Consider the following 27187-nt stretch of genomic DNA (forward strand, 5'->3'; position numbering starts at 1 on the left):
TTGCATTTCTAAATATATGTTTTTGGGGCTTTTCAAATTATTGGCTTTTGGAAAACCTACATATCATAATCCATTTGCAAATGTTTGCCTTACCTCCAAAACCATCCGGCACATATGTTTTAAGCACAATGTTGCAGAAAACAGTTGGCAGTGATAATGGTTTATTCCCTTCATTTCGAAGAGAAATGTGTCTGTAGCCGGCCTGAAGGCCATCGAGGGGGAGGATTCTTTGACCAATCAGCTTGTTGTTGTCATCATACACAGCTATTCTCAAGACAGCCAGATCAGGGAGGATAACCTGTCCATCAAAAAAAGGTAGTTTTCACAGACCTAGAAATACTGTCAGTTCCCGTGTGTCATTGTTCCAGTTACTTGGGGCCCCAACCATATAGCTCTGACTACTCTACCATCACTGGACAGAATATATATTCACTGAACATATTTAAGATCCTAGTGTCAGATTGATTTTTCATTCAATTGTTGGGAAGTAATTGGTCAAACAGTCACAGCATTTTAGAGCTAGAAAAAAATGTTTAGAGAATTTAGTCCCATCTGCTTATTTTACTGATGAAGAAAATGAAACGCAGAGAGTGATTTGTTCAAGGTTACATGGCAAGTTAGTGCCAGAACCAGGACAAGCACCCAAGTCCACTTCCCAGTCCGATATTGTTTCTGCTACCCCAATGCCTACCTCCTGATTTTAAGGGTATGGAAAGTACCCTTGAAACAATTATCCATATCTTGAAGAACATTAATCCATGAATATAGGCCATGTGAGTTAGGACTCTGAAACTCAGAAATCTTAAGATAGATTTTGGGATATCAAACTGAAAAAAAAATTTGCCAGTCATAAATTATAACATACTCTGACCTCTCTAAGACATCATCTCCTTTCATTCCAAACAGAATGACTAGACACAAAAATCTGAGTTTAAATGGCAGAAGCTTTATTCTAATACAAAATAGCAAGACATTAAAACAAAACTCCATACATTTTGTACCTTCTGGAGTCAGTGAGGACCTTCTCACTGGCATGGGAGGAGTCGACTCATCTGGGTCAAGCTGAACATTCTGGCTAAAGATATGCACAATGTCTTAATGGCCTATGTAAAACCCATCCAACTCCACGGTTCACAATCCTAATCTGAGTTCATGATGATTTAATGAAAATCTGAGACTCAACTAACATTTAACCACTCCCTCTATGTGTTTCCTTCGTGGGGATTCTTGCAAAGGAAAGGGAAAAAACTGTTTTGTTCTTGTTTTTAATGCAAGTTGTAGTATAAAATGGAACAGAATTTTAGTTCTAAAATGCTAAAATAAAACAACAACAGCAACAAAACTCTTCATAGGCCAGGGTTTGGCCATATGATGAAAAACGGGAAATTTCTATGTTTCTCAGTTTTCCATGTTCATTATTGAGAGGGTCTGTGGCAGCACAGAGAGTGTTGGAGTTAGTCACACCTGGATTCAAATCCTGCCTCTGATATTTTGTAGCTGTGTGACTATGAGCAAATCACCTAATTATAGGAAGGATGACACAAGGAATAAACCTTTTTATTTGGTATGAAATCAGAATTAGGAGGAAAAGGACATCACTGTAAAGAGGAAAATTTAGGCATGATTTAAGGCCAGTGTTGGGGGGAAGCTTCCTAATAATTATATCTATTCAAAAGTAGAAGGAAATGCCTCAAGGATTCTTCCAAGAAAGGCTGAATGATGTGGTAGATGGTAATCTTTTTTTAGATGTAGGATGGACTAGGTGGCCTTTTTCAAATCAGAGAGTTGATTCTGTAACCTCTCTTAGCTTCAGTTTTAATATCTGTAAAATGGGGATAGTAGTATCTGTAGTTGATAGGTATGTTAAGTGGTTCAAATGAAAATAACACTAACAACAATTAGCATTTATACAGCATGTAAAGGTTTGCAAAATACTTAACAAATATTATCTCATTTGATCCTTAAAACAACCCTGGGAGGTAGGTGCTATTATCTCCATTTTATAGATGAGGAAACTGAAGCAGACAACAGTGAAGGGACTAGCCCAGAGTTACACAGCTGGTAAGTGTCTGAGGTTAGATTTGAACTCAAATCCTCTTCATTCCAGGTCCAGCAACTGTTTTCCAAAAATGTGAAAAGCTCTTTGCAAACCTTAATGTGACACATAAATGCCATCTATTATTATTGTTGTTATTATTATTTATTAATTATCTCTTTATATTTTTAGAAAAGTGTGTGGAGGTTAAGTTATACCGAGGAAAATTTCTCCTACCAGCAATAGATTCAGTCATGGCAACCAAGAAAGCCACAATTTACAAAGTAATGAAGGATGTGTGTGTGTGTGTGTGTGTGTGTGTGTGTGTGTGTACACAAACATATATACATATATATCTCAATCAGATACCTCCTTACAGAGGATATAGAAATAGACAAATGTGCACATATATATATATATATGTCTCAATCTGATACCACCTTACAGAGGATATAGAAATAAGATTAAAGGCTAGGTTTATAGACATTCAGCCCAATAGACAAACCAGAGTCCAAAATGGTCTGAATGGGCTAGTTTCATCTGCACTGAGCCTGCTAAACCAATAGGTGGTAGTGAATTGCTAAGCATATTTGCCGGTGTTAGGACCCAGGAAGAAAATTATTCTACTTTAACTAGATACTCTAAATTGTCAGGACCACAAGATCTAGAACTCAAAGAGAAATTAGGGATCAGAGATTTAAAGATCCTAGTTCACCCATCCAACTCACTCCTCTCATTTTTTCAGATGGGGAGAATGAGGCTTGAGAGGTTAAGTGACTAACCCTAGGTCACACAGGTAGCAAGCAAGTGGTAGCTGCGATTTCAAGCCCGGTCCTGTGAATCCCACTCTCCTACACCACACTGCCTGTCAATACTATGAGATGATGCTGAGGGAAACAGATTATCTTTGTTGCATGATACATAGAAAATGTTTTAGTGTCATGGTCACCTGGAAAAAACAAAAACAAAACCCTGTCTCTAAAGAGAAAAATAATCACTTCAGGTGGGACGACAGAACAGTGAGGAGAGAAAACAGACATTCTTGAAGACAGCACTGTTGACGCATGGATTTTTGATGAAACTCCAATTGACAAATAAATAAAAAAAAATACAACTGAGAGATAAAAACCAAACATTCGAGATGATGACTGTGATCTCTCTTGGGACCCAGCATACACTGTTAGGATAAGTGGGGGAAAAATACATGATGCACACAGTCTACAGGTGGAGGCAGGTGCCACAAGATTGGGAGGAGCAGCACCATACCAACTTATCCATGGAAAGACATTGACTTGGGATGCAGCTTTGGATCCAGCATCTCACCTGCCCTCTTGGCTGAAGGAATAGTGCAAGATACCAGCCACTGCCAGGGCAGGGAAGAAGACATCTCCAAGGAATGTTGGTGTCCGCCAGCGGGGGCTCATTCTGAGCAGACTGCATACCTGGAGCACAGGCATTGTCAACGAAGAAAGTGGGTTCCCCCAAGAAGGAGGAGAAAGCCAAAAAGAAGGAAAAGCCAAACAGAAAAAAAAATATCATATGACAGCTACAGAACTTATCCATTAGAAGAAGAAGAAGAAGAAGAAGAAGACGAAGAAGGGAAGAAAAAAAAAGCTTGTGGATTAATTCAGCCACTACACCTTACGTCTTCTTTGGTCTAAAATACGGCTCAAAAGTTAGTGTACTGAGCCAGACACATTGAAAATATCCTACCTTTCGGAATACGAATGATTCCTCATTGTAAACAGGATTGAGACCATTGTTCATAACCATACGCGTCCGGAACTCCTTCCGTATAGTGTCTGTAGGCAAACCATACATATCCACTTCTACATACGTACCAATTTTCTTATCGGATAAGAATTGCCCTGATATAACCTGAAATAAAAATACAACTCTGATGACAGCAGTGTTTGAGTGCTTTAAACACAAACAAACCCCAAACCCCCTAACTCCTGAAGCCCCCACAGTCAACTACATTGAGATAAGGGCACTGATTTAATATCTAGACAGTAGCATTAGATCCAAAACATGTATGTGACAGTGATTCTCAATATGAATAATTCTATTTTAAAAAGAAACATTTCCGCTTAAGACTAAAATCTAGGTCAGAGATGTCAAATATGAAGCCCACTGACCCTAGCCCCCAAATTTCTGATTAGAGGATGAACCAGATTAAAATATGATTGGAAAATGTTTGACAAAATATAATACAACATAGAAAATCACCATTTAATATTATCTAAGTCAACATGCCACCTGCAAGGATCTATTTCAATTTGACTCTGATATCGCTGCTCTAGATAACACATATAGTATTAAATAGTGAACAAATTTACGAATTGTAGTCCTGCTAGAGTTGCACAGTGGAGAGAGTGCTGGACATGGAATCAGGAAGACCTGAGTTCAAATCTAACCTCAGATTCTTAATAGCTCTATGACCCTAGGATATGGGACGTAACCTGTCTGCTTCAGTTTCCTCATCTGTAAAATGGGGATAATAATAGCACCTACCTCCCAGGGTTGCTTTGAGGATACAATGAGATATATTTACAAAGTCCTTTGCAAACCTTAAAGCACTATATAAAAGCTACCTAAATATTAATTTCAATAAGACCTTAGCCCTAATTAGGGTTGTGAATCTTCATGAGAATATTTACTGAGTCTGGCATAAGATGTAATATTTATAAAATTCAAATATATTATGAAGTGTATGTTCAAGATTGTAATGAATACGGAAGTGTTTTGAAAAAAGTATAAAACATGATACAGATATGGATAGGGAACTGGTCTCAGAGTCAGAAAGCCTTGAATTCAAATCCTAACATTGGTTCATTCTATCTTTGAGACCCTGGGCACAGTAATTACCCTTTCACTAACAACCATCCCTACTCCCAAGCCCTGGTAAAAACAAAAACAAAAACAAAAACAAAAAAACAGGTCGCTAATCTGCACTGGTGGAGGAAGATTTCACAAAGAGAGTTCCTCCTGAAGATGAAATCACAGATCCAGCAGGGTCAAAACACAGTTACACTTCATGAATTTTGCTATGAAAAAAAAAATCTTCCTATACTAACCAAAGAGGCAGCAAGGTAGCACAGTAGATGGAGTACAGGGCCTGGAGTGAGGAAGACTCCTTTTCATGTGTTCAAATTTGGTCTCAGACATTTATTAGCTGTGTGACCCTGGGCAAGTATCTTAACCCTGTTTGCCTAAGTTTCCTCATCTGTAAAATGAAGTGGAGAAGGAAATGGCAAACTGCTCTAGTATCCTTGCCAAGAAAACCCCAAATGGGGTCACGAAGAGTTAGACATGACTAAAAAATAACTCAACAACAAACATATTAACCAAACATGGTGGTGACATATTAAAGGATAAGTGTTATTTTTCTATTCTATATGTTGTATTTGGGGATTAGTTTATATTTCAGTTGACTGTAAGTCATTTGACAAAGCTTTTTCATAGGACCTAACATTCAGGACAGCTAACTAGTGAATTAAATTATAGATGATTTAAAAATATAGCTATAGGTAATATACTTCCTGGGACTTCTGAAAAATATTTACTTTAAGTTTCAATGCTAAGTTTTTATAGAACTATATATATTCATGTTTATTAATACAATACAAAGATCAAAGGATGAAATGGTCCAAAGTCAAACCCATTATAAAATGACTATTTTACAGAAATTTATTAACCACAAAGAACAATTACACTTTTGTCCCAGTAGGATTTGTCTTGATATCAACTGGAATACAAATTTCCTCATAGTCCAATATTATCATTTTAAGAATCCCTTATTAAATGATCATCTAATCTCTTCTTGAATACCTCCCATGATGGAAAGCTCATCATCTCAAGAGGCATCCTGTTCTACTTCTAGACAGCTCTTCCAATAGAAATTATAACTACTGGAAGAATTTATTCCATAATGCTTCCTGGTTTCAGAAACCATAAGGAACAGGGCATCTCTTATCATTCATTGGCTCATTTTAAATGAGTAATACATTATTTCTAATTAGACGAGAGAATGTTATGCTCATCCCATATAAACACAGATGTCTTAAGAGGGAGTAAAATAATAACAAATAAACAAATCAGTAGAACCCTTTGAGTTTATGTGCATCTGCTATAAATACGACTTTTTAAAAGCTAGAGTATAACATTTAGGTCACTCTGAAATTTAAGACCAATCTTTACCTGAACTGAACAAGTAGCTGCAATAACACCATCTACAGGTGTTTCAGAGAAAGGATCAAATGTTCTATCTGGCCGTCGCATGAAATCTGGTTTGAGAAGGTATCTGATATAAAGAAAAACATGAACAATGTTATTTTTATGAGTGTCAGTAACATCTTCATAGCCTTAGTTACTCATGTAGTTGAGGAAAAAGTGGGTTTTCCAGCCCCAAGTATTCATATTACTTGTCTATTCTTCTCAATTTCAGAAGACACAGGCAAGGCCAAACTGTCCTTTCCTCCATATACTATTATTAACAAATTGTGTACTGAAACCACTGGGACAAAGGTATGAAATTAATATCTATTTGAAAATGCTGGCCTCAAGATTTTTAAAGATCACAAAATTTTCACTTTGAGTTACCAGCAGAGAAAGGCCAACATTTATTAGCCTGACTAGTAATCCAAGATGCTATAGAAGCCACATGGGTGAAGTCACTGAATAAAAACTTTGGATTGACTTGTCCACTTACTGTTTCATATTCAAAGGTGTCAAATTAATGGACAATCATACTTTTACTTAAAGAAAAATTATTTCCATGACTTTTCAAAAGAAGAAAATTTAATGTATTTTTATTCATTTTGTTAAATATTTCCCAATTACACGTAAAAAAATGACATTCATTTTTAAAAATTTTGAGTCCCAACTTCCATCCCTCTCTCTTGTCCCTCCCCCATCTTTGAGAAGATAAGCAATATATCAATTACACACGTAAAATTATGTGGAACATAAGAAGAAAGCATTAGTTGTTGCACCCAGGGTGCTATAAAATACAGTATAGTGTAAGTCTCATTTCCATCATGTAAGAGTCTAAAGAATTAGGGATTATAAATGCATTCAGGAGTTTCCTGTCTTGCCAATTTTATTCAGCAAATATTTACTAAGCATGTAAAAAGTACAAATTTCTGGGACTACCAAAGCAAAAAAAATTATACAACCTAGATCTCAAGAAGTTTACAATCTATTTGGGAGATGAGAAACTTAAGTAAATACCTATGTTACAAGATGAATAATAACTTTTATAGAAGAAACAAAACAGAGTGACTTTAGAGGTTCAAGGAAGGAGGAATTCATGGAGAAATCATTACCTGAAAGAGAGATTTCAACAGGCAGATATGAAGTTAAGAAGAAACTAATTCCAGCCACGGGAGATGAGGAGCAACAAAAGCCTGGAGGCTACAGAATGCAGGATGAAATCAGAGAAGAAACAGTCCAGAAAATAAAGTCAGAAAGATATGTTGGAACTAGATTGTGAAAGGGCTTAGATGCCAGAGTAAAGAGTTTCTCTTTTATTTTATAAGGAACAAGGACCTACAGAAGGCTTTTGAGCAGATCTGTAAATTGTCAGATTTATGAATTGTCAGATGTATGAATTAGGAAGGTCTGTGTGAAGACTTGGCATGAAAGATGGATTGGAAAGGGGGAGAAATTACAGTCAAGGCCAATTTGGTCTCCATTAGAATGGTTTAACCCTTCCTCTTTTCCTCCTCCCCTAGGGAGTAGGGTTGTAAGAGCTTGGGTTAGGATGATGGCAGTATAGGCAAAGAAAAGGAGACAGGGATGAAAAATACTGTGGGGATAAAATCAACAGAACTGGGCAATTAATTGGAAAGGAAAAGGAAGAGTCCAAAAAAAAAAAGCCTGATGGAGAACTTCTAAAGATGTAATCAACAGAAACAGGAATTTAGAATGAAAGGTAAGTATGGGGGTTGCTGGGAAATTATTACTTTCAGTTTTGGACATGTTGAGTTGAAGCACTGGCAAGACAGTCAACAATGCCCAGTGAGTAACTGAAAATGCAAGACTGGGGCTGAGGGGAGAAGATGGAGCCAAGAAGACAGTTACAGGAATTAATTGTGATAATTAAAATTATGAAAGTGGATGAAGCTGCCAAAGGACAGCATGTGGAGAGAGAAGAGGGCCAAGAACAAAGCCTTGTGTGTGGGGTGGACCCTTGCTTAGGCTGAAGAAAGAGAAAAGGAACCCAACAGAAACAAGGGAGAGGTAAGAAGAGCACAGAAGACAAGGAAGAAGGGAATACCAACAGGGAGAATTGGTCAACAGTGTCTGATCTTGCTGAAAAGTCAAGAAGGGTACCTTGTAGACAGAAATTTCAATAAAGCAATAAGGAAATAATCAATTAATCCACAAACATTTATTAAGCTCCTACTATATGCCAGGCACTGTACTACATGCTGGGTATAGAAACACAAAAAACAAAATACAGTCCTTGTCCTCAAGGAGCTTACAATCTAGTTGGGAAGACAACAAACAAATAGAAGCTAAGAAGTGGGGGAGGGGGTAGAAGAGACAGGAGGAGATGGTACCGATGAGGGAGAAGTCAATCAGAGATGTACCAAAGTAGTGCAGCCATGTGAGAAATGAGGAGTCTGAACTGAGCTCTCCTTAAAGGAAGGTTTGGGGTCTATATCTCCACCTTCTAATCAGAGAGGCAAAGGGTAGTGATGAGGTGGAAGGTTGTGGAAAGAAGCCAGACTGCAGAGGGTTGAGGAGTGGATTTGTTCTGAGAAAATGCCATCAGTTATAGTCTAATCTTCCTGAAGTTTTAAAAACCAATCAACAAGCATTTTTTTTAAAGTGGCTACTCTGTGACCTTCTGGATTACACTATGGATGAAAACACAGAAACAAGATAGTTTCCTACTCTCAGGGACCTTGTCTTCAAGCTACGAAGGGGAAGAGAAAAACAGAAGATAGGGAGAGGCATGAAAGGCCAAGTAGTGTAGTGGACAGCGTGCTGAACTGGAAGTCAAGAAGACTTAGCTTAAATCAAATGAAATAATATTTGTAAAGTGGTTAGCACAGTGTCTGCCATGTAATCAGTGCTTAACAAATGCTTGTTATACCCCCCAATTATTAGCTATGAGACCACAGACATATCACTTCACCTTTCTAAATAAAATGGAGATAATTACTCTGGCAGTGCTTACCACAAAGAGTTTCTGTAAGACTCACTTGTATGTAAAACACTTTGCAAAATTTAAAGCCCTACATAAATGTCAACTATTATTAATGGAAGAGTATCTGAACACCATTCTTACTTCCATTCTATTTATCTATAAAATAAATGTTTTATTTTATCATTCGGTTGCTCAGTTGTTTTTCTGTCATATCCGACTTTCTGGGACCCCAGTTGGGGTTTTCTCGGCAAAGACACTGGAGTGGTTTGCCATTTCCTTCTACAACTCATTTTACAGATGAAGAAACTGAGGCAAACAGGGTTAAGTGACTTGCCCAGGTTCACATCGCTAATAAGTGCCTGATGTCACATTTGAACTCAGAGAGATGAATCTTCCTGGCTCCAAGCATGACACTCTATCTACTTCAGCACTTAGCATATATTTTACATATTATGTTATTATTTAGGGAGCACAGTTTTTAAGGACAGGTGAGACCTGTACTTCCAAGTACTATATATATGTGTATATGTATATATGTGTGTGTGTATGTATATATATGTAGATAGATATAGATATATATTTATTTTCAGACAGAAGAAAAGAAGCTAACAGAGAAGAAGAAATTAAAGATGAAAGAGTAGAGATGATTGATCACATCAGGGCTTTTAAGGCTATCTGTAAGGCATACAAGTATTTTGGCAGACTGAAAACAAAGGTCTGACCATGTCACTACCCTGCTCAACGGAACTCTGGTGGCTTCTTTCTGCCTTTAGGATCAGACATAAACTCCTCTGCTAGGCTTTAGAAGCTCTTCCCAATCTGGGACAGTCTGCCTTTCTTCATTACTCCTCTTCCACATTCTCAACATTGTAGCTTAACAGTGCTACTTGCTGGTCCTCAAAGAGGATGTTCTATCTCTCATCCCATGCCTTTGCCCATGCTGTCTCCACCCTGTTCATCCCCATCTCTCTGAATCCCTGGCTGCTGTCAAAACTTAGCTTAAGGGGCAGCTAGATGGTGCAGTGGATAGAGAACCGGTGTTGGATTCAAGAGGACCTGAGTTCAAATCCAGCCTCAGACACATAACACTCACTAGCAGTGTGACCCTGGGCAAGTCACTTAATCCCACTGCCTAACCAAAAACAAACAAAAAAACTTAGCTACAGTGCTACCTCCTAAAAGAGGCTTTTCCTGACCCTCTTTGCAACTAATGCTTCTCTCCACCCACTCCATCTCTTTCCTTGCATTTACTTTGCATATGTGATGTCACTGGTGTTCTTCTAAAAGGAAGGACGATCAATGTTCTGTTTTCTTATAGAACACCTGTCCTTGAGGGCAGGGAGCAGCTAGATGGTGCAGTGGATAGAGTGCTGGGCCTGGAGTCAGGAAGTCTTGAGTTCAAATGTGACCCCAGACAGCTGTGTGACCCTGGGCAAGTCACTTAACCCTATTTACCTCATTTTCCTTATCAATAAAATGAGCTGGAGAAGGAAATGCAAACCACTCAAGTATCTTTGCCAAGAAAACCCCAAATGGGGTCACAGAGAGTCAGACACAACTGAAACAACTGAACATCTACCACCACCTTGAGAATAGGGACTGCTTTATTTTCACCTGTGTCTGCAGTGCTTAGCATGGTGCCTGTCACATAGGTGGCCCTTAATTGACGATTACTGATTGACTGACTGGCCTGGCTTCAACCAGGAGACCTGGGTTTTAACTCTGTTTCTGCTTCTGCTTGAGCAAGTTATTTCCTCCTTCCTCTCAGCTTCCTTATCTATAAAATGAGAAAGTGGGGGTGGATGACCTCCTTGGTCTCTTTTAGCTTAGAAATTCTGTGATTTCTGAAAATAATGCTGAAAGATACTGATTAATCTCCAAAACTGAGCAGAAAAGACATGCTATCTAACATTGGATTTACAATGGCATTTTAGTCAATCAGGTTTTTAAATATTTTAATTTAATTTTTTACTAACTAAAATTACTAATTTTAAACTAAACTGAGTTTACTAAGCATAAACTCCTAGAAAATTAGTTGACCAAACTCAAAGTGAAAGACTTGAGGAGAATATCAGTGAGAAAAGAGCCATTGTAAAAACATGTCTAATGCTCCCTTCGAGGCTCTACTCTAGCTCAGCATATCCGTGTAATCAATTTGTGCAATGGTGGGTAACAAATGAGAGCTGTGGCTTTAAAATAGAATGACAGCCTCTTGATGTCAGCTGGGTGTATCAAGGCAGGTTACTCCTTTCTGATGATAGGCAGCAGAGAGGGAGATGTGAAATTAGATCCATCCCGCCAACTCAGCAGCTTTGCCCAGGCTGCAGCTGTCAGGAGCTTCTCCTCTCCCTGCAATGCAGTTTCTTCAGGGTCAAAAGCACCCATAACCCAAACAGAAGAAACAGTGCTGAGGAAGTTGCACACTCAAAAATTTAACTTATTCTCACATTGACTTTAATTAGAAGAAAGCAATTTCCTTCAGAGTGACAGTGCTTTATTCTCATGTTAAAAATAATCAGAAAAAAGGACAATAGATTTAAATCCAATACACTAAAGCAGGTTTTAGTTAAATTTTGGTAGGGAAAAAAAATCTTAATTTTTATTGTCTATATAAATATGAAAACCCAAGTCAGTCACGTCAAGGACTGAAGTATATTAAACCAGCCTGTCTCTAGGAAACATCTTTTCTGTGCCTGAAAACAGGCCCACAGAACCAGAGGCTCTCAAAACCCTTTATTACAAAGCCTGGTCAGTATCCCAAAAGGGAGTCTTGATTAGGGATTGAAGGAGGCTTTTGCTTTCTGGTCTATCCAATGGCCTTAGCTACTAAGCCAGCTGGATGTATGTGGTGGAGGAGGTCTTAATCCAGAATCAAATGGAAAAGTGTTCTCACTTTCGACAGGGCCATTGCTGGGCCACCAGGAGCCAGCAAGGAAAGAGTGGAAAGCTAAGAGGGTATATGCATGGGTGGGTGCTGAAAGAAGTGAGAATATGGAGAAAAACAAATCTAGTTTGGGTACCAATAATGAAATTTAAGAAAATAAAACTCTTTGAGGTAAATTTCTCTGTTTTATTGTATTTCTTTGGGAATATAAGGAAATATAAAAACTCAATTTAAAGCTGGATGTCCCATGGATGAATCACTATTTTCATATTCTGAGAAGTGGATTTGGAAATAATGAAATGTAAGAAAAGAACAGAGGTAAATTTCTCTTTTATTATTTTTCATTAGGTATTTAGGGAAGTAGCTTTTGAAATCAGGTCTTATGTAAAAGTCAAATGTGCTTGTATGCTATATTTACTTGCCTTCTTCTCCACCCCCCACTCCCACCAAAATTAAAATATAAAGGATTCTTAGATTTATTCCTGAGGTTTTCATGCCACAGATAGTTTTGGGGCATGTTCTTTGATCCATATTCTGATATTTTTATAAAACCATCATGATTCATTCACTGGAGGTAGAAAATAGGAAGCCTACTTCCTTACAGAAATGTATTGGATTTGAAGTCAGACAACCTGGTTCTAATCCTAATTCTGTTAGCTACTACTTATATGACAAGTCACCTAATTTTTTTGTGAAAGGAGCGAATTGGATGAGATATTTCTTAAGATCCTTTCCAGGTCTGAATTCTGTTACTTGAACAATTCATTCAACCTTTCTGGACCTCAGTTTTCTCATCTCTAAAATGAAAGTGTTGGATAAACTATACGGATCCTTCCATTTCTAGATCTATGATGAGGGGAGGCTCAAATGAGATAATGGATGCAAAGGGCTTTGTAAACGTCTTAAAGTTCTATCTAAATACCAGGTGGTATCATTATTATTATTGGACTTTAGTCACTAGAACTCCAATCTGGTGATAATTTCATTCTCTGAGCCTTCTACTGCATTCCTGTGGAATTCCTCAATGTTTATAGAGCAATACAGAGGTGTGCTGGTAAATATTTAACTACCAGGTTCTGGGTGGGGGGGACATAATGTATGCCCACACTTCTAAGTTTAATCTGCATTATTAACATTTTCTTACATCTAAACAATAAATCAATTCCTGATTTACAGCAACAGCCAATTTCTCGGGTATAAATGCCCACACTGAAAATTTCACAATTGTCTCTGCCAAACCTGTTAGAGCTGGCTACATCATAGTCTTAGAAATACTGTTTTATGGAGGTTCTGCACGTGGGTGGCAGCTTTATGAACCACAGGCTGTCAGTTGAACTTGACCCCTAGAAAAGGCAAATAAGCTATCCAATGGTGATGGCCTTTTGTTTTCCCATCAGTAGCTGCCTTGGATCTTTCTGACACTCAGGCTAAAAAGATGAAGGGTGGAGAGAACTACACAGGATGGCCTTCCATATTTTTCCTTATTCATAACAGGACTATCTTCCCTTCTTTGCAGGTGATGAATAAGTTTGGTATAAGGAGGGATTAATTTTGAACTTGTCAAAATCAATTCTTTAAGCTGGGCTGTCTCTTGGATAAATCTCTGTTTTTCATGTCTACTATAGTTCTTGAATTTCCGGTGATTTCAGATAAAAAAAAAATACACAAGCTGAAGACTGAGGCCTAAATTTTCAGTAAGGAACAGGAGCCAGCCCAATCCCAAAGCCCATTTCGTCTTTGTTTCTATTGGTGGAGCTTTGCACAGAATGAAAAATTAGAGTTTTAGAAGGGAACTTAGAGGCCATTTCATCCAATGCATGCCTGAACAAGAATCCCTTCTACAACACTGCCAACAAGTGGTCATCTGGCCTTCTCCTGATGACCTTCACTGAAGAAGAAACCACTAACTCTTAAGAAAGCCTATTCTACTAGCACGGAGCTGTCTGTAATCATCAGAAATTTTTTTCTTAACATTGAAATGGAATTTTCTGCTTTGCCTCTTCTGCCTCATTCATTCTAGGTTTTGCTCACTGAGACCAAGTAATAACAATAGCTAACATTTATATAGCACCTTGTGATTTAAGTGTTATTATTATTAACCTCATTGTACAGATGAGAAAACTTAAGCTGAGAAAATTAAGTGTCTTTCTCAGGTTCATAATGTAACCATAAGAGACAGTGTTGAATTCAGGTCTTCTTGACTCCAAGCCCAACACTTTATCTGCAATACCAACAGGTGCACAAGTCTAATAATTTTTCTTGCAACAGACAGTTCTTCAAATACTTGAAGATAGCTTCATGCTCCAACCTCCCCAAATCTTTTCTTTTCTAGGATAAACATCCATATTTTCTTTCATATAACCTCATTTGGCATAACCTCAAGAACCTTCACTATTACCCTTCTCCAGAACCTTTCCAGCTTATCAATATCCTTCTCAAAACGTGACACCCAGAACTGAGTATAATCTATTTTTCAAATGGAAGAAGACAAAAGGCTTAGGCAGAAGGCCAGAAAATTATATATCCTAGTGCTTACTAAACATATGTCTCCATTATAATTTTAAGTCCTAAGAGGAAAGAGAATGAGTAAATGCAATCTCTGTGAAGATGTGAAAAATCACTCTGTTAACCCAAACCTGGAGTAGTTACCCCATGAGTGAACCATGACTGAGCATCCCCCAGTCAGCTGCCCAGAAGCGTTAAGATATATGCATTAGCACCTCTTACCTATCACTTCATCCTAATGTGCAAAGTGGTCAGGGCCTAACCTCTCCTCATAGGATGGGTCACCACTGCTTCTTAATATCTGATAATGTAACAACATGACTGATTCAGAATACTTATATTCCAGATTTTGACTTCTTAAAATGATTTATGGACTATGATAAGCTCTTTTAGATGAGATCAGCAGGTATCATAGTATAAGTAAAAGAGCACTAAATTTCTTGATTCCTAGCTCTACACTTGCTATCAATGTGAATCTGAGCCTCAAACTTCACTTTCTCCGATTTTTAGTTTCTTCATTTATAAAAAATAATAATATTTAATTAAATTAAAATCACTGATAACTTGGAGGTTGGAAGCCAGATTGCAAAGGATTGAGAGGAAAGGAAGCAGAGTCAAGGAGTGTATGCTTCTTTTTCTAGATGTTGGCTAAGAAAGGGAGAAGAAATGGGGCAATAACTTGATAGGATGGCAGAGCTTAATGAGTTATGAGTTTTGTTTGTTTCTTTTTAAGGATAGGAGAGACTTGGACACATTTGTAGGCAATTAGGAAAGAACCAGGAGATAAGGAGATAATGAAGATAGGGGTAGGAAGATTAGTAAAGGACATGATTTGGGGGGCAATCTGTTGGAGAAGATGAAATGGGCTAGATCGAGGGTTCACAAAGGGGGATTTATCTCTATGAGAAGGTTCACCTTTTCATCAGACACTAAAGGAAAGGAGGAGAGAGTGAGGGATGTTGTCAATGAGTTGTTGAATTTAAAATACACACAAGAGGAAGTAACCTCATTTGCTTTATATGTAATGCAAGGCTTTTTAATCCTTGGTTTGTTTAGTGGATGAAAACTATGTATTTTGCAAATGTAAATCTATCTAGGAAATTCATTTTTCTGTCTTGTCTCTCACACCCGACTTTAATTTGGCAACATGTAATTAAAAGTGACATGGTTTTATTAAACCTATAACACAGGGCCTTGAGACAGTGACAACAGCTTAAATCACATTACTCACCCACATGATCCATTATATTCAAATTTTCCCTGATTCAATTGCATCGCTAAATCTGTCAAGAGACAAAAATAATTTAGCATCTTCTCTCCCTGGACAATGGAGATCTTGAAAAGCCATCTTTCATAATAGAAATCAGATGTACAGCCTGGGGAGAATAGTTAGTTTAAAAAAGGATGCTTCTGGCATGCCACAAAGAAACTTGAGAATTTGGGGTAAAAATAAAAAAATAAACATCACCAAATTTTACAAAATTGAAATAAACTTGTGTCAGACCTTTGAGAAAAGATTTGTTATTCATGGTGATTTTAAAGTAATACTTTGAAGTTTTAATGATTTTTTTTATATTTAATGAATGTGAATTTATTTTCCTGAAGCTCTGATCAAACACTCAGTTCTTTAAAATAATTTGCCCTTAAAATGCAACCTGGGCATTATCTTTTCAACCTGCTTACCAGCTGAAGTTGGAAGCACAATTTTTCATGGGCTAGCTGCATGACCTTCTGGACTCTATTGGCAAGGCAAATAATGTGGCCACATATGGAACAATGTGAATGTACAGTCATTCAGTCTCAAGGAACTAGACAAGAATCATATACCAAACAGCACCTAATTTTAGAGCAGAACTTTGAGGAAAATTCTTCTAGAGCAGGAGTTCTTAACTCAAGGGCTTGTGAATATAATGGAATTTCATTATACTTTAACACATGATGAATATCTTGACAAAAATTGTTGATACTGTACATTAATATCATCTGTTTACTTTGTATTCCTATGTATTTCATCTTATGCATTTAAAAATATTCTTATATTTTCATCTTATGCATTTAAAAAAATATTCTGAGATATAGGCTTCACCAGGCTACCAAAGAGGTCCATGACACACACAAAGTTAAGAATGCTGGGTCTAGAAGATTTTTACACCAGCAGGATGGGAGTAAGACTTTAAAATTCTTGGCAATCAAAGCCATGTTCCTGTTTTCTAAATGGGTGGCAGAAGGATAAAAGAGACTGATTGAACATAGTTGGATTATGGTGAGGTTCTCTTCTCATTCCAACCCTCACCCCCACCATATATCATAAATGCCTTTTCCATTATTTGATTACACATCAATGTATCTGATGAACTAAATTATAAATGTACTGAATAATTAAAGATATCTTGAGCCCTTCTAAAGATAATTGAAGTGACCTCTGCTGCCAATTTAAAATGTCTCTGAGTACACTAATGGTCTATGGCAGCACAAAAGCTTGGATCTTGCATTGAGCCTTGCGCAAGAGGGTACTCAGTAAGTACTTTTGGTCACTGAAAGTTAACTGTAACATTTATACAGAATGTTAAGTTACATTTATATGGTTTGCAAAGTTCTTTACATATATAATCTCCTGTGTTTTTTCACAATAACTGCCATGAAGTAGGTGCTATTATTATCCCCACTTTACAGATAAAGAAATTGAGGCTGAGAGAGGTTAAGTGCTTGCCCTAGGTCACAAAGCCAATAAATGTCTAAGGTAGGATTCAAACTCAGGCTTTCCTGAGTCCAAGTCTAATATTCTACCCACAATCTCATCGAGCTACCTGTATGATCAGTCTTTTTCAAAGAAATGCAAATGCAACATTATGAAAAGTAATAGATGAATGTATGGAACATTTTGTCTTTAATCAACATAGGCTGATTCTTGGAGTGTGGTGAATGAAGAAAACGGGCAAGAACTGACTGAGTGATAGGGAAGAAATTCAATTTATCCACATCTAGCCAATCAGAATGTTGCTGTAAGAAGAAAACAGTTTTGGTTTTAGGAAGAAAACTGAGCAAATAGTCTTATAAAATAGATAGAATTTTTCTTTTTTCTCTTTTTAATACATTCACACAAATTTTCAGTCTGTTAAAGATAAGCAATAAATAGTAGACATGCATCTGTATCTTAAAACAAATGATCCCAGTCTCTTAACCCAAACTAAAAAGAAAAAATATAGACAAAGCCATTCCCTCAACTCTTCCAAGGTAGAAATCTCATTCTATACTGGAGTTTGGACTTGAGTCTATAATTATAGGATCACTGGGGTCCCTTCTAACCCTGAACTCTTTGTGATTCTATCCTATTACTAGAACAAGGTCCTTCTGGTACCTACAGATTTGTCATCGATGGATTTTTTTTTCTAACAGCAAGTTTTTTTTTTTAAATGAGGTTCTGTATACTGTTTATTGTTTTATATTTGCTGAATGTGAACAAAGGACTAAGGATTGTCTAAAGGCCCAAACAGGCAAGATTCTTCAAAAAATGGCAAAGGCTTTTCAAATTGTTTCCATTTACTTTTACCCTTGGAAAGCAGGAGGACAAATCTGATTTATAAGAATGGGAATTTAGAAAAATGGAAAGTGGATAATGTAAGGACACATAGCAAGAGATCTGTGACTCCGTATAGGAAAATGTTGCTATACAGTGAAATGTATTATCTCTAACAACTGACCCTCTTCTTACTTTCCCAAAACACATCCAACATGTCATTAAGCCATATGTCTGTTTTCCTTCAAAAAATGCTAAAAGCAAAAGGATGGCATCTGTTGGCATAATACTCTCAGAGCCTTCCTCCGGAACTTGGGTTCACTGGACATCATCGCGTACCTGGGGTTTGATAGTTCAGTGACACCATCTGGCAGCCAGCGTTCCAGAAAATCTGAGGCATGTAATTACTGGAATCCACTCGGCCTCCCTTGGGGTAAATCCGACTCATTTGCCGTTTATTATAACTGTGTAACTTATTAAGGAAAATGGAATAAAAAGAACTAAAGCAACAATAATAAACTTAAAACAGACCAGAGGATTTCATACAGCTATGTATACATCCATTACATAGACAGGATAGATCTTAAAATGTAGCTTATGTGGAATTCGGAATTCATTATGTAGAAGATTCCATACTACCCAAATGGAATGTTAGTGGCTGGCAATCTACTTTCTATTTACTAGAGAATTCATGGGGTATTCACAATGAGAAAACCAGAAACTCACGTACAAAAAAGAAAGAAAACAGTTAGCTATTATTCCTCTTATCATAGAAGGATACTTCACAAATTCAATTGCATGCGTCTTCAAATAACCTAGTCCAACTGATTCATTAAAAGACGACATGTTGTAATGAATATTACGTTCTGTAAAAGAAAAGAAATATCCCTTTAGAGACACTGCCATCAAATAGTCCTACATAAGCCAACAAATAAGTATAACTGCAGTTTGTAACATTAAATGTCACTAGGCATGTGCTACTTTACCATATTAGCAACTCCTAAGTTATAGAGACCAATATTGTACTTCAATACAATTCTCCCTCTCCTTAATTCACATCAGAATTTTAAAAAAACAGTATTTTACTTTTTCTCAATTACATGTAAAGACAGTTTTAAACATTCATTTTAAAACACAAATTTGAGTTCCAAATCACAACAGAATTTTTACATAAAAATAGCAATGAACTTGAGGAGCCAGGAAAGAATTTGTATAATGCCTCAGCCAAATTCCATGTCCTCTGTATAAATGTTCCTCAACAATGGTGATTACCATCACCCCATAGCAAGTGTTATTTCAGGGAATGTTTAAACACTTCACACAACTATGAATCAACGGAATCTAGTTTATATAGAAAAGTCCTTTGAAAATACAGCTAAATGATAAATATGGCCACGCAGTGTGAGGATCCACCTTCTGTTAACCTACTCCTAGTATCTGAGAGCCACCATGTGGGCGATTAGTGGAATAACAAGTTAATCACAGAGCAGTCCTGGGATATACTACCGATGGACAGTCTATCAAGCAAATCTCTACATCCTTTCTCCTCCAGCCAAAAAATAAAAAAGAAATTAAAAAAAAAAAAAAAAAAAAGGAAGAAAGAAAACGCACTAAGTCAGATTCCAACACTGCACAATAGCACAAGGCAAAGCAGACAAATATAGCTATTATATTTAACCTTTTATGTTACCTTCTGCTACATTGAAGCCCTGAAACTTTACAGGCTGGGCATAGTTGATCATTGTGGATAAATATGGGTGAATATTGGTTGTAGCGCCCACGTATTTGTAGGATGCCATCCACGCCTGCTCATCTTCCACAGTAACTAACCCCTGAAAACATATTGAAAGGAATAAACACTTTTCATTTCTTCCAAAGTGCTTATTAAAGCTATTATCCCAATGCAGATTTTTTTTGTAAAGACTAAATTATAGAAAACTGAAAGACTATTACTTTTCTTCCTCTAATAAATAATGTGGGCTAAGTTGTAAATGTTTTCATCAAGGCCATGTATATGCTGGTCTCAAATAATGGAGGCAGTAACATGAGATGTTTAATTACATTAACAAAAAATAATTATAATTGTTTACATTGCCACAGCGCTTCAAAAAACTTTCACAAATGTTGTCTCAGTGATCTTCACAACAGCCCTGTGAGGTAGGTAAGGCAAGAATAATTATCCCCAATTTGACAGATGAGAAGACTAAGGCACAGAGAGGTTGATTAACTTGCCTGGTGTCATTCAGCAGGTGAGCACGAGAGCTGAGACTAGATCCTAGATCTGCTCATTCCTAACCTCAGGCTTCTTCATTTATTATACTAGATTAGCAACTAGTTTATGACTTCTGAATGAAGCCTCTTCTTAAAATAATATGGCATCTCGCTATCTCTAATAGGTTGAGATTGCGTCAGGTCACATGGAAAAAGAAAGAGGTAATCTGTTTGCTGTCCAGGAAATTCAGGGTATAAAAATAAAACCTCTAAATAACAAAATTAGCTTTAAATGAATAAAAGAACAATAACTTCACTGAAAACTTTGAAGAGTGATATTTAAAGGCTGAAAAAGCTACTTGATAATAAGCTGAGGCCCCAAACTCCCAAGACTACGAGCTGTGTATTAACACACTGTTTTGAGTAAATCCACGGGTCTTATCAGTAAAACGAATGACTAAATTGACTTTTTTAAAGAGAAAGTCAAATTGGTTGCTTGGCCCATTTGCCTGGCGAATTCACTTCAAACCATCTAAAGGGCTTCTCTTCATGCCTAAGTTGGTACTCAACACCTGCTATTAGCACTGATCATTACGTACAACGCAAGTTCTTTAGCCTGTCTTGAGGTTGTGATCTTGAAGTTGTGTCTTTCACTTTCTGTGCTTTCTCATAGTGTTTAATGCAGTTTCTTACATAGAACAGGTGCTCAGTTAAGCAGTCAGTGATCACAATAATGCCCTATACTCAGAGTGTAGACTGAGAAACAAAAAAAAGAAATCTGGACATGGTCAATGAGGGAATTTGTTTTGCTTGATCATCCATTTTTGTAAAAGAGGTTTGTTTTTGTTTCTTCTTTAATGAGGGTGGAGGAGAGGAAGAGACATGAGAGAGAAAAAGGCTTATTTTCATGATTGAAAAAAATAAAAAAAATTTTAAATTACACCCTAGCCTTCATTTGCGTTCATTACAATGCTTGCTACCCAAATTAAAAAAAAAATAAAAGTGAGATGAATATCCCCATAGCATGCCAGACTGACTTGAGGCTGTGGCTTATGGAATCAGTGTCTTTGCTTTACATTCATAACGAATTCATTTGGCAAGCACATCATTTTCATCTTTATGAAATAAAATTAAAAGTTAACTAAGGAACCTAACTCCACAAAATGTTCTTTCTCTGTAGTTAAGTCAATATCTAATTTCTTCTCAAATAAAAAAGGTACTGATGTTTAATTTGCGAAGTGCTAGCAATTAATGTTCTTAGGTCAGGTCAATGTTTTAGAGCATCAAGATAATCATGTAGTTCTTTTTATTAGCCCAGAGTTTCTTTTAATTCAGTTCCATAGGGGTAGACCTAACGACCTAATGGGTCATTTTTTATTTCTTATTTTAATAAGCTGATCTTAAAGGCCTAGGTTTATATACTATAGCACTGAATGATAAGAATACGTTCTAATCAATCATGTTCCTTTCTTTAGGGTAAGCATTAGTGCAAATTAGTTATGCCTAAGCACAGCCATTATACTTGGTTAATATGTTCTTTTGGTATGATTTCATTAGGCTTTAATCATTTCCATATCTTGGAAGGTTTTTTTTGAGTATTACGTATTATGAAATAAAAATGTTATATCTGAAAGTAAGAAGCTTAAATTTCTCTGAATAGGGAAGAGCAATTTAAGGACTGAATACTTCCATGAAAATCTACATATAGGATTGTATAAAATTATTCAAATAAAATTATTTCTGTAAGTACAGGAAAGTAGAAATTATAGGGAATTCTTTTTTTTGTTACCTTTTTATTGTTTTCATGTTCAAGGTCTTCTGCAGCCTAAAGAGAAAAAAAATTATATTTACCCCTCCAAACTGCAAAAAATAAAATTACCCTTTACATATTTATGTATGTGTGTTGAGAAACACAAACACACATAATATACTAGGAAATCTGTTTCTTCCAGAATAGGAAGTATTTTCCAAGATTTTTTTTAGGATAAAGAGGATAAACATTTATAGTGCAATGATTTTGAACATGTCTAAGGAGCATGTAAGCTCCTTGAAGTCAATGACTTGTTTTTAATTTTGCCTGTGTATTCCCAGCAGTACAGTGCCTAGCACTTAGCAGGCACTTAATAAATACTTACTGGACTGGAATGAAATAATGTAAATCTGTTTCATTTACAGACAGTAAGGAGGGGTAAGTTAATATTGGTATATTTTTTTTTTTTAGCAATGAATGGACGTTTAAAAAAAAAGATGGGACATTTCATTGTCTGGGATTGTCCTAATTTCACTGTCCTAATACTGATTTTCTTTTACTTAAAGCTTTACTTTTACATTTTGAGGCATAATTATTAAATAAGTTGGTTAAGTATGGTTGTGGAGAGAACTATTAAAGAAATACCTAATAAAAATGAACATGCCTCCCTAACATGTAAGACATATATTCAGCATTAAAATAAATGACTTTTTGTTTTATTTTTTATTTAATGTTGAGAGCAAGGTTACTGATGAAGGCTATTGCCAGCTGGGTGGGGAGAAGTGCCTCAATCAGGGGAAAAACAATGTAAAATTGTTTACATTTAGCATAAGAATTTCCCCAAGTCTATGAATGTAAGACTGTCCTATATAGCCACAATCATAAAACTTGAATACACGAAGTAATTTGAGGCTGTAGCTTATGGAAACAGTGCCTTACTTTGCTTTACATTCATACCACATTCATTTGGTAAGCACATCATTTTCATCTTTATGAAAATCTGGTGTCAGAAGACCTGGATTCACATATTATAACACCACACTCTAAGAATCCCAGTTCCATTACTTACCACCTGTGTGACCTTGGCCAAGTTATTTAACATCTCTGAGCCTCAGTTTCTTCAACAGTAACAATAAGGGGTGTTGAATTAGAACAGGGGTTCTTAACATTGTTTTGTGTCATGGACCTCTTTGGAAGTCTGGTGAAGTCTATAGAATCCTTCTCAGAATATGATAATTACATAAAATAAAATAAGTAGGATTACAAATGAAACTTCATTGAAATGCCATTATCAAAATATTTTTAAAAACAAATTCATGGACCCAAAGTTAAGAATGTTTGGACTAGATAATTTATAACACCCCTTCCAATTTGTGTCCCTAGCTCTCAGCACAATGTCTGGCACAAAACAGATGCTTAATAAATGCTGTATTCACTTGACTTGACTCAATCTTATGCTTCTATGGTCTTACATTGTATGTTCACTCATGATCAGCCTTATTTATTATTAAAGTAGTTCATGCTTTTTTTTTTACTGGGTTATTGGGGAGATGGAAGAAGGCATGCTAAAATATGACTATTTATTGATGAAGTACCAGAACAGTGGCCTGTGAGTCAGAAGACCTAAGTTCAGACTCCACTCTTACGTAGACTAGCTACGTGATGTTGGGCGAATTACTTACCTTTTCTTTGGACTCAGTTTTCTTAAACATGTGGAGTTTGCATTAAAGAACTTCTAATCCTTTCCAATCATTTTTGGAGGTTCTATGATCACATTTGGATTCTATTTTCTAGCCTGAAAAAGTTTCAATGTTTTTGTGACAGTTTTGGTATTCTGAGACCACCTTGATCTTTGTGTTTTAGTCTACTCAACAGGGCAGATGCTTCCTTAGTAGCCTGGCTTTCTAGTGATGGCTCAGGTACCACTCTCTTACCAGCCTAGATTAACTAGGAAGGGCCAACTTCGCCACTTGAATTCTGTGTGTTTATATTTTTTCTCCATAGAGTAGCTGGTTTCCAAATACAGAGGAAGGGGCTTGTGGCAATACTATAAGGGACAATGCCAGATGGACCCTAATAGCATTAGCACAATGCCTGGCACACAGAAGAAATTTAATAGGTATTTATTGACTGACTGATTTTTTAATCATTATGTATTACCAGGGGATAATTCAGTACTCTCTTAAAATTGTTATTGTGTGTCTTAAATTAGGATGCAAAAGTCTGTCCCCTAAAAGGGCCTCCTTTTTCTAAGAAGTTTAGAGGGGGAAATGAACAGCAACTTCATTTTCTTGTGGGTTAAATTTCCTCAATTTCAGAGTAAGCAGCTTCTCCTGGGATTCATAGCCAAAAAAAAAAAAAGACAAATGAATAGAACACAGATGCCAACCTTCTTTACACTATTTGCAACAGCTTCCTTTTGACCGAAATCATCAGCAGAGAGTTCACTTCCAAATTTGAATTCTGGGTGAGCTTCTTCCTCTTGGTCAACTATGTGAAAGAGAGAAAATGATCACAATAGCAAATAAGCAAGAGTTAGACTGCCAGGCATTGTTCAAGTGCTTGGATATAAGTTGGTGGCTAGTAGGAGAGAATGATGCTGCCAAATGAGAAGAGGTCTCAAAAACATGTGGTTCTGATTTTAAAACTGAAATGACATCAGCTAGGCAAGGATGAGAATACTAATTCCATCTCAGTGAGACACGAGTATTCAAAGCTTAATCCTCAAATGCCTCCATTATATTTAAGGCTAAAAACATTTCACACCTTCTAAGGTATCTAGTTGCATGTGCGTATGTGAGGGGGCATGCGTGCATGTGCGCGCACACACACACACACACACACACACACACACACACACATACCACTAACCCCAATCATACAGATCTAACATTACTGAAAAGAAACTGGAAATTTCAATTGGGATTTCAGTGCTGTCTAATGAAGTGACAGGCATGGAAAAATGTGTTAAAAACAACTGGGGTCTAGGAAGAATTCTATAACTGATATAAAACTCTGGATAACATAATAGAAGCCAAAAGATGAGAGGACAGTGAATTAGGACGGTTAAGAGATACACAATCCTATTTCTAAGTAATAAAAATAATAATACAATTTATATTTATATAGTATTTAAAGGTTCATAAAATATTTACACATATTATCTCATTTGGTGTCACAACAAACCTTTAAGGTAAGTGCTGTTATGCCATTTTACGGATGAGGAAACTGAGCTGAGCAAAGCTTAATGTCTTGTCCCAGGTCACACAGCCAGTGAGCATCTGAGGTGGGATTTGATTACATCTTCCTAATTCTAAGTGCAGACCCCAGGCCACTATACCAAGCTACATTTCTAATATCAGCAGTGTTTAATCTTCCCTTTCATTTTAAAGATGCACATGAAATTCTTGAGACCAATGTTGTAAATAATCTAAATTTTTATTAATCTAATAAATCTAACATACATAATTTAATCTAATTTATGTATTATATATAACTTACATATGTGTGTGTATATATACACACACACATATGTAATCTCAAGCACACACACACACGTGTGCGCGTACACACACACACACACACACACATACACACAAGTCTTCCCAATTCTAAGCGCAGACCCCAGGCCACTATACCACCCTACATTTCTAATATCAGCAGTGTTTAATCTTTCCTTTCATTTTAAAGATGCACATGAAATCCTTGAGACCAATGCTGTAAATAATCTAAATTTTTATTAATCTAATAAATCTAACTTACATATAATTTAATCTAATTTATATATTATATATAACATATATATATATATATATATATATATATATATATATATATATATACAATGCAATGTCAAGCATGCATGCACATGCGTGCACACACACACACACACACACACACAATCTAATAAATCTAAACCTTTATTAAAGGTTAGAACTTTGACTTATACCAGGTGACACTAAGGGAATATGAGCAGTGTAACTCCAAGATCCAGTAGAATGCAAACTCCCCAAGGGCAGGGACTCTTTCATTTTTGTCTTTGGATCTCCAGATAACCTAGCACAGTGTTTGGCAATTAATCAATCAAGAAGCATCAATTAATTGTCTTCTAGCCTACTATGTGCCAGACAGAGTGTCAGGTGATTAGGGAACAAAGAATGAAACAACAGATACTCTCCAGGAGTTTAGATTCTAATGAAGGAATGACAAATAATGGGTGTTTAACAAATGCTTGTTGAATTGAACTGAACTATATGAGTTGGGTGGGTTTTATTTGTTTTTGTTTTTAATTCTACAGTAAACCAGGCATAGTATTATCTAGTGCCACTGCTAGGAATTAATTTAAGGTTCTCCCTTGCCGGACTCCAGTCTACTTCTCTTGCTTCTCCTGCTGTGGATTTTCTACGTCAGCCAAGGTGACCTCTTCATTAGCCCTCAAGGATGCCACACCCACTCCCAATGCCAAGCCATTACTGATGTTGCTCTCCATCTAGAAATGTCCTTAGCCTAACGAATATTATTGCTCCTTTGGGGTTCCACAATTTCTCTAGGAGGTGTCCCCAATTATTCCATGCCACAGCTCCACCCATCTTGGCACAATATCTTAACTTTGTCGTATGTGCTCCTTGAATATAGGGAGAAAATTTGTCCTTTTCTATTTCCTCTGACACCTAGCATAGTACACAGAAACTATTGAATAGATAGTGGTCTAATGAGCTGAATAAATGAACAACTATTTTTGTGGATTTCAAATATTGAAAAATCACTTCTGATCTCCAAGCAAGATCTAACTTCTTTTATACACTTGCAACATTGGTTTCCAAGTAATTCAATGTACATCTTGTGTTTCGGGGTGCTATGAATTTAAATTCTGTCTTACTAGTGTACATCACTTCCTGACAGCTTTTGCCATTCTTCAGCTGGTTGTGTTTCCTGCTCTCCTGAACTATGCTACTTTGTAGCATGGATGGTATAGATAATATTTTGCATAATTATACTCGAATGATTCACTAGAAATGAAGAAAGGTGTTGGTGAGAGAAATGAAGAACCATCCCAGAGTTTAGGCAACAGACATGTGCTGCCCCCTATAGTCACTGTTCCAAGAGGAGTTCATGGCTCCCTCTAA

General features: G+C 36.6%; 1 protein-coding gene across 8 annotated transcripts in view; it reads right to left on the reverse strand.

The window, feature by feature from the left end:
- Nucleotides 1–27187, reverse strand: part of PLCB4 (phospholipase C beta 4) — a 461946-nt gene that overhangs the window by 49203 nt on the left and 385556 nt on the right. For 5 of the 8 annotated variants that reach the window (XM_020985786.2, XM_020985793.2, XM_020985777.2 and 2 more), the window contains 10 exons: nt 24451–24551; nt 22101–22136; nt 19791–19932; nt 18882–18966; nt 18440–18564; nt 15815–15866; nt 6236–6338; nt 3749–3913; nt 3359–3589; nt 94–298 (listed from right to left, as the gene is read on the reverse strand). In XM_020985786.2, the coding sequence (XP_020841445.1) occupies nt 94–298; nt 3359–3589; nt 3749–3913; nt 6236–6338; nt 15815–15866; nt 18440–18564; nt 18882–18966; nt 19791–19932; nt 22101–22136; nt 24451–24551 (1245 nt within the window). The remainder of the gene's footprint in view (nt 1–93; nt 299–3358; nt 3590–3748; nt 3914–6235; nt 6339–15814; nt 15867–18439; nt 18565–18881; nt 18967–19790; nt 19933–22100; nt 22137–24450; nt 24552–27187) is intronic. The other 3 variants (XM_020985830.2, XM_020985833.2, XM_020985836.2) reach the window with 3 other exon arrangements.

Source organism: Phascolarctos cinereus, unplaced genomic scaffold, assembly GCF_003287225.1.
Source record: "Phascolarctos cinereus isolate Bilbo 61053 unplaced genomic scaffold, phaCin_HiC Scaffold_2;HRSCAF=192, whole genome shotgun sequence".
Classification (NCBI taxonomy): Eukaryota; Metazoa; Chordata; class Mammalia; order Diprotodontia; family Phascolarctidae; genus Phascolarctos; species Phascolarctos cinereus.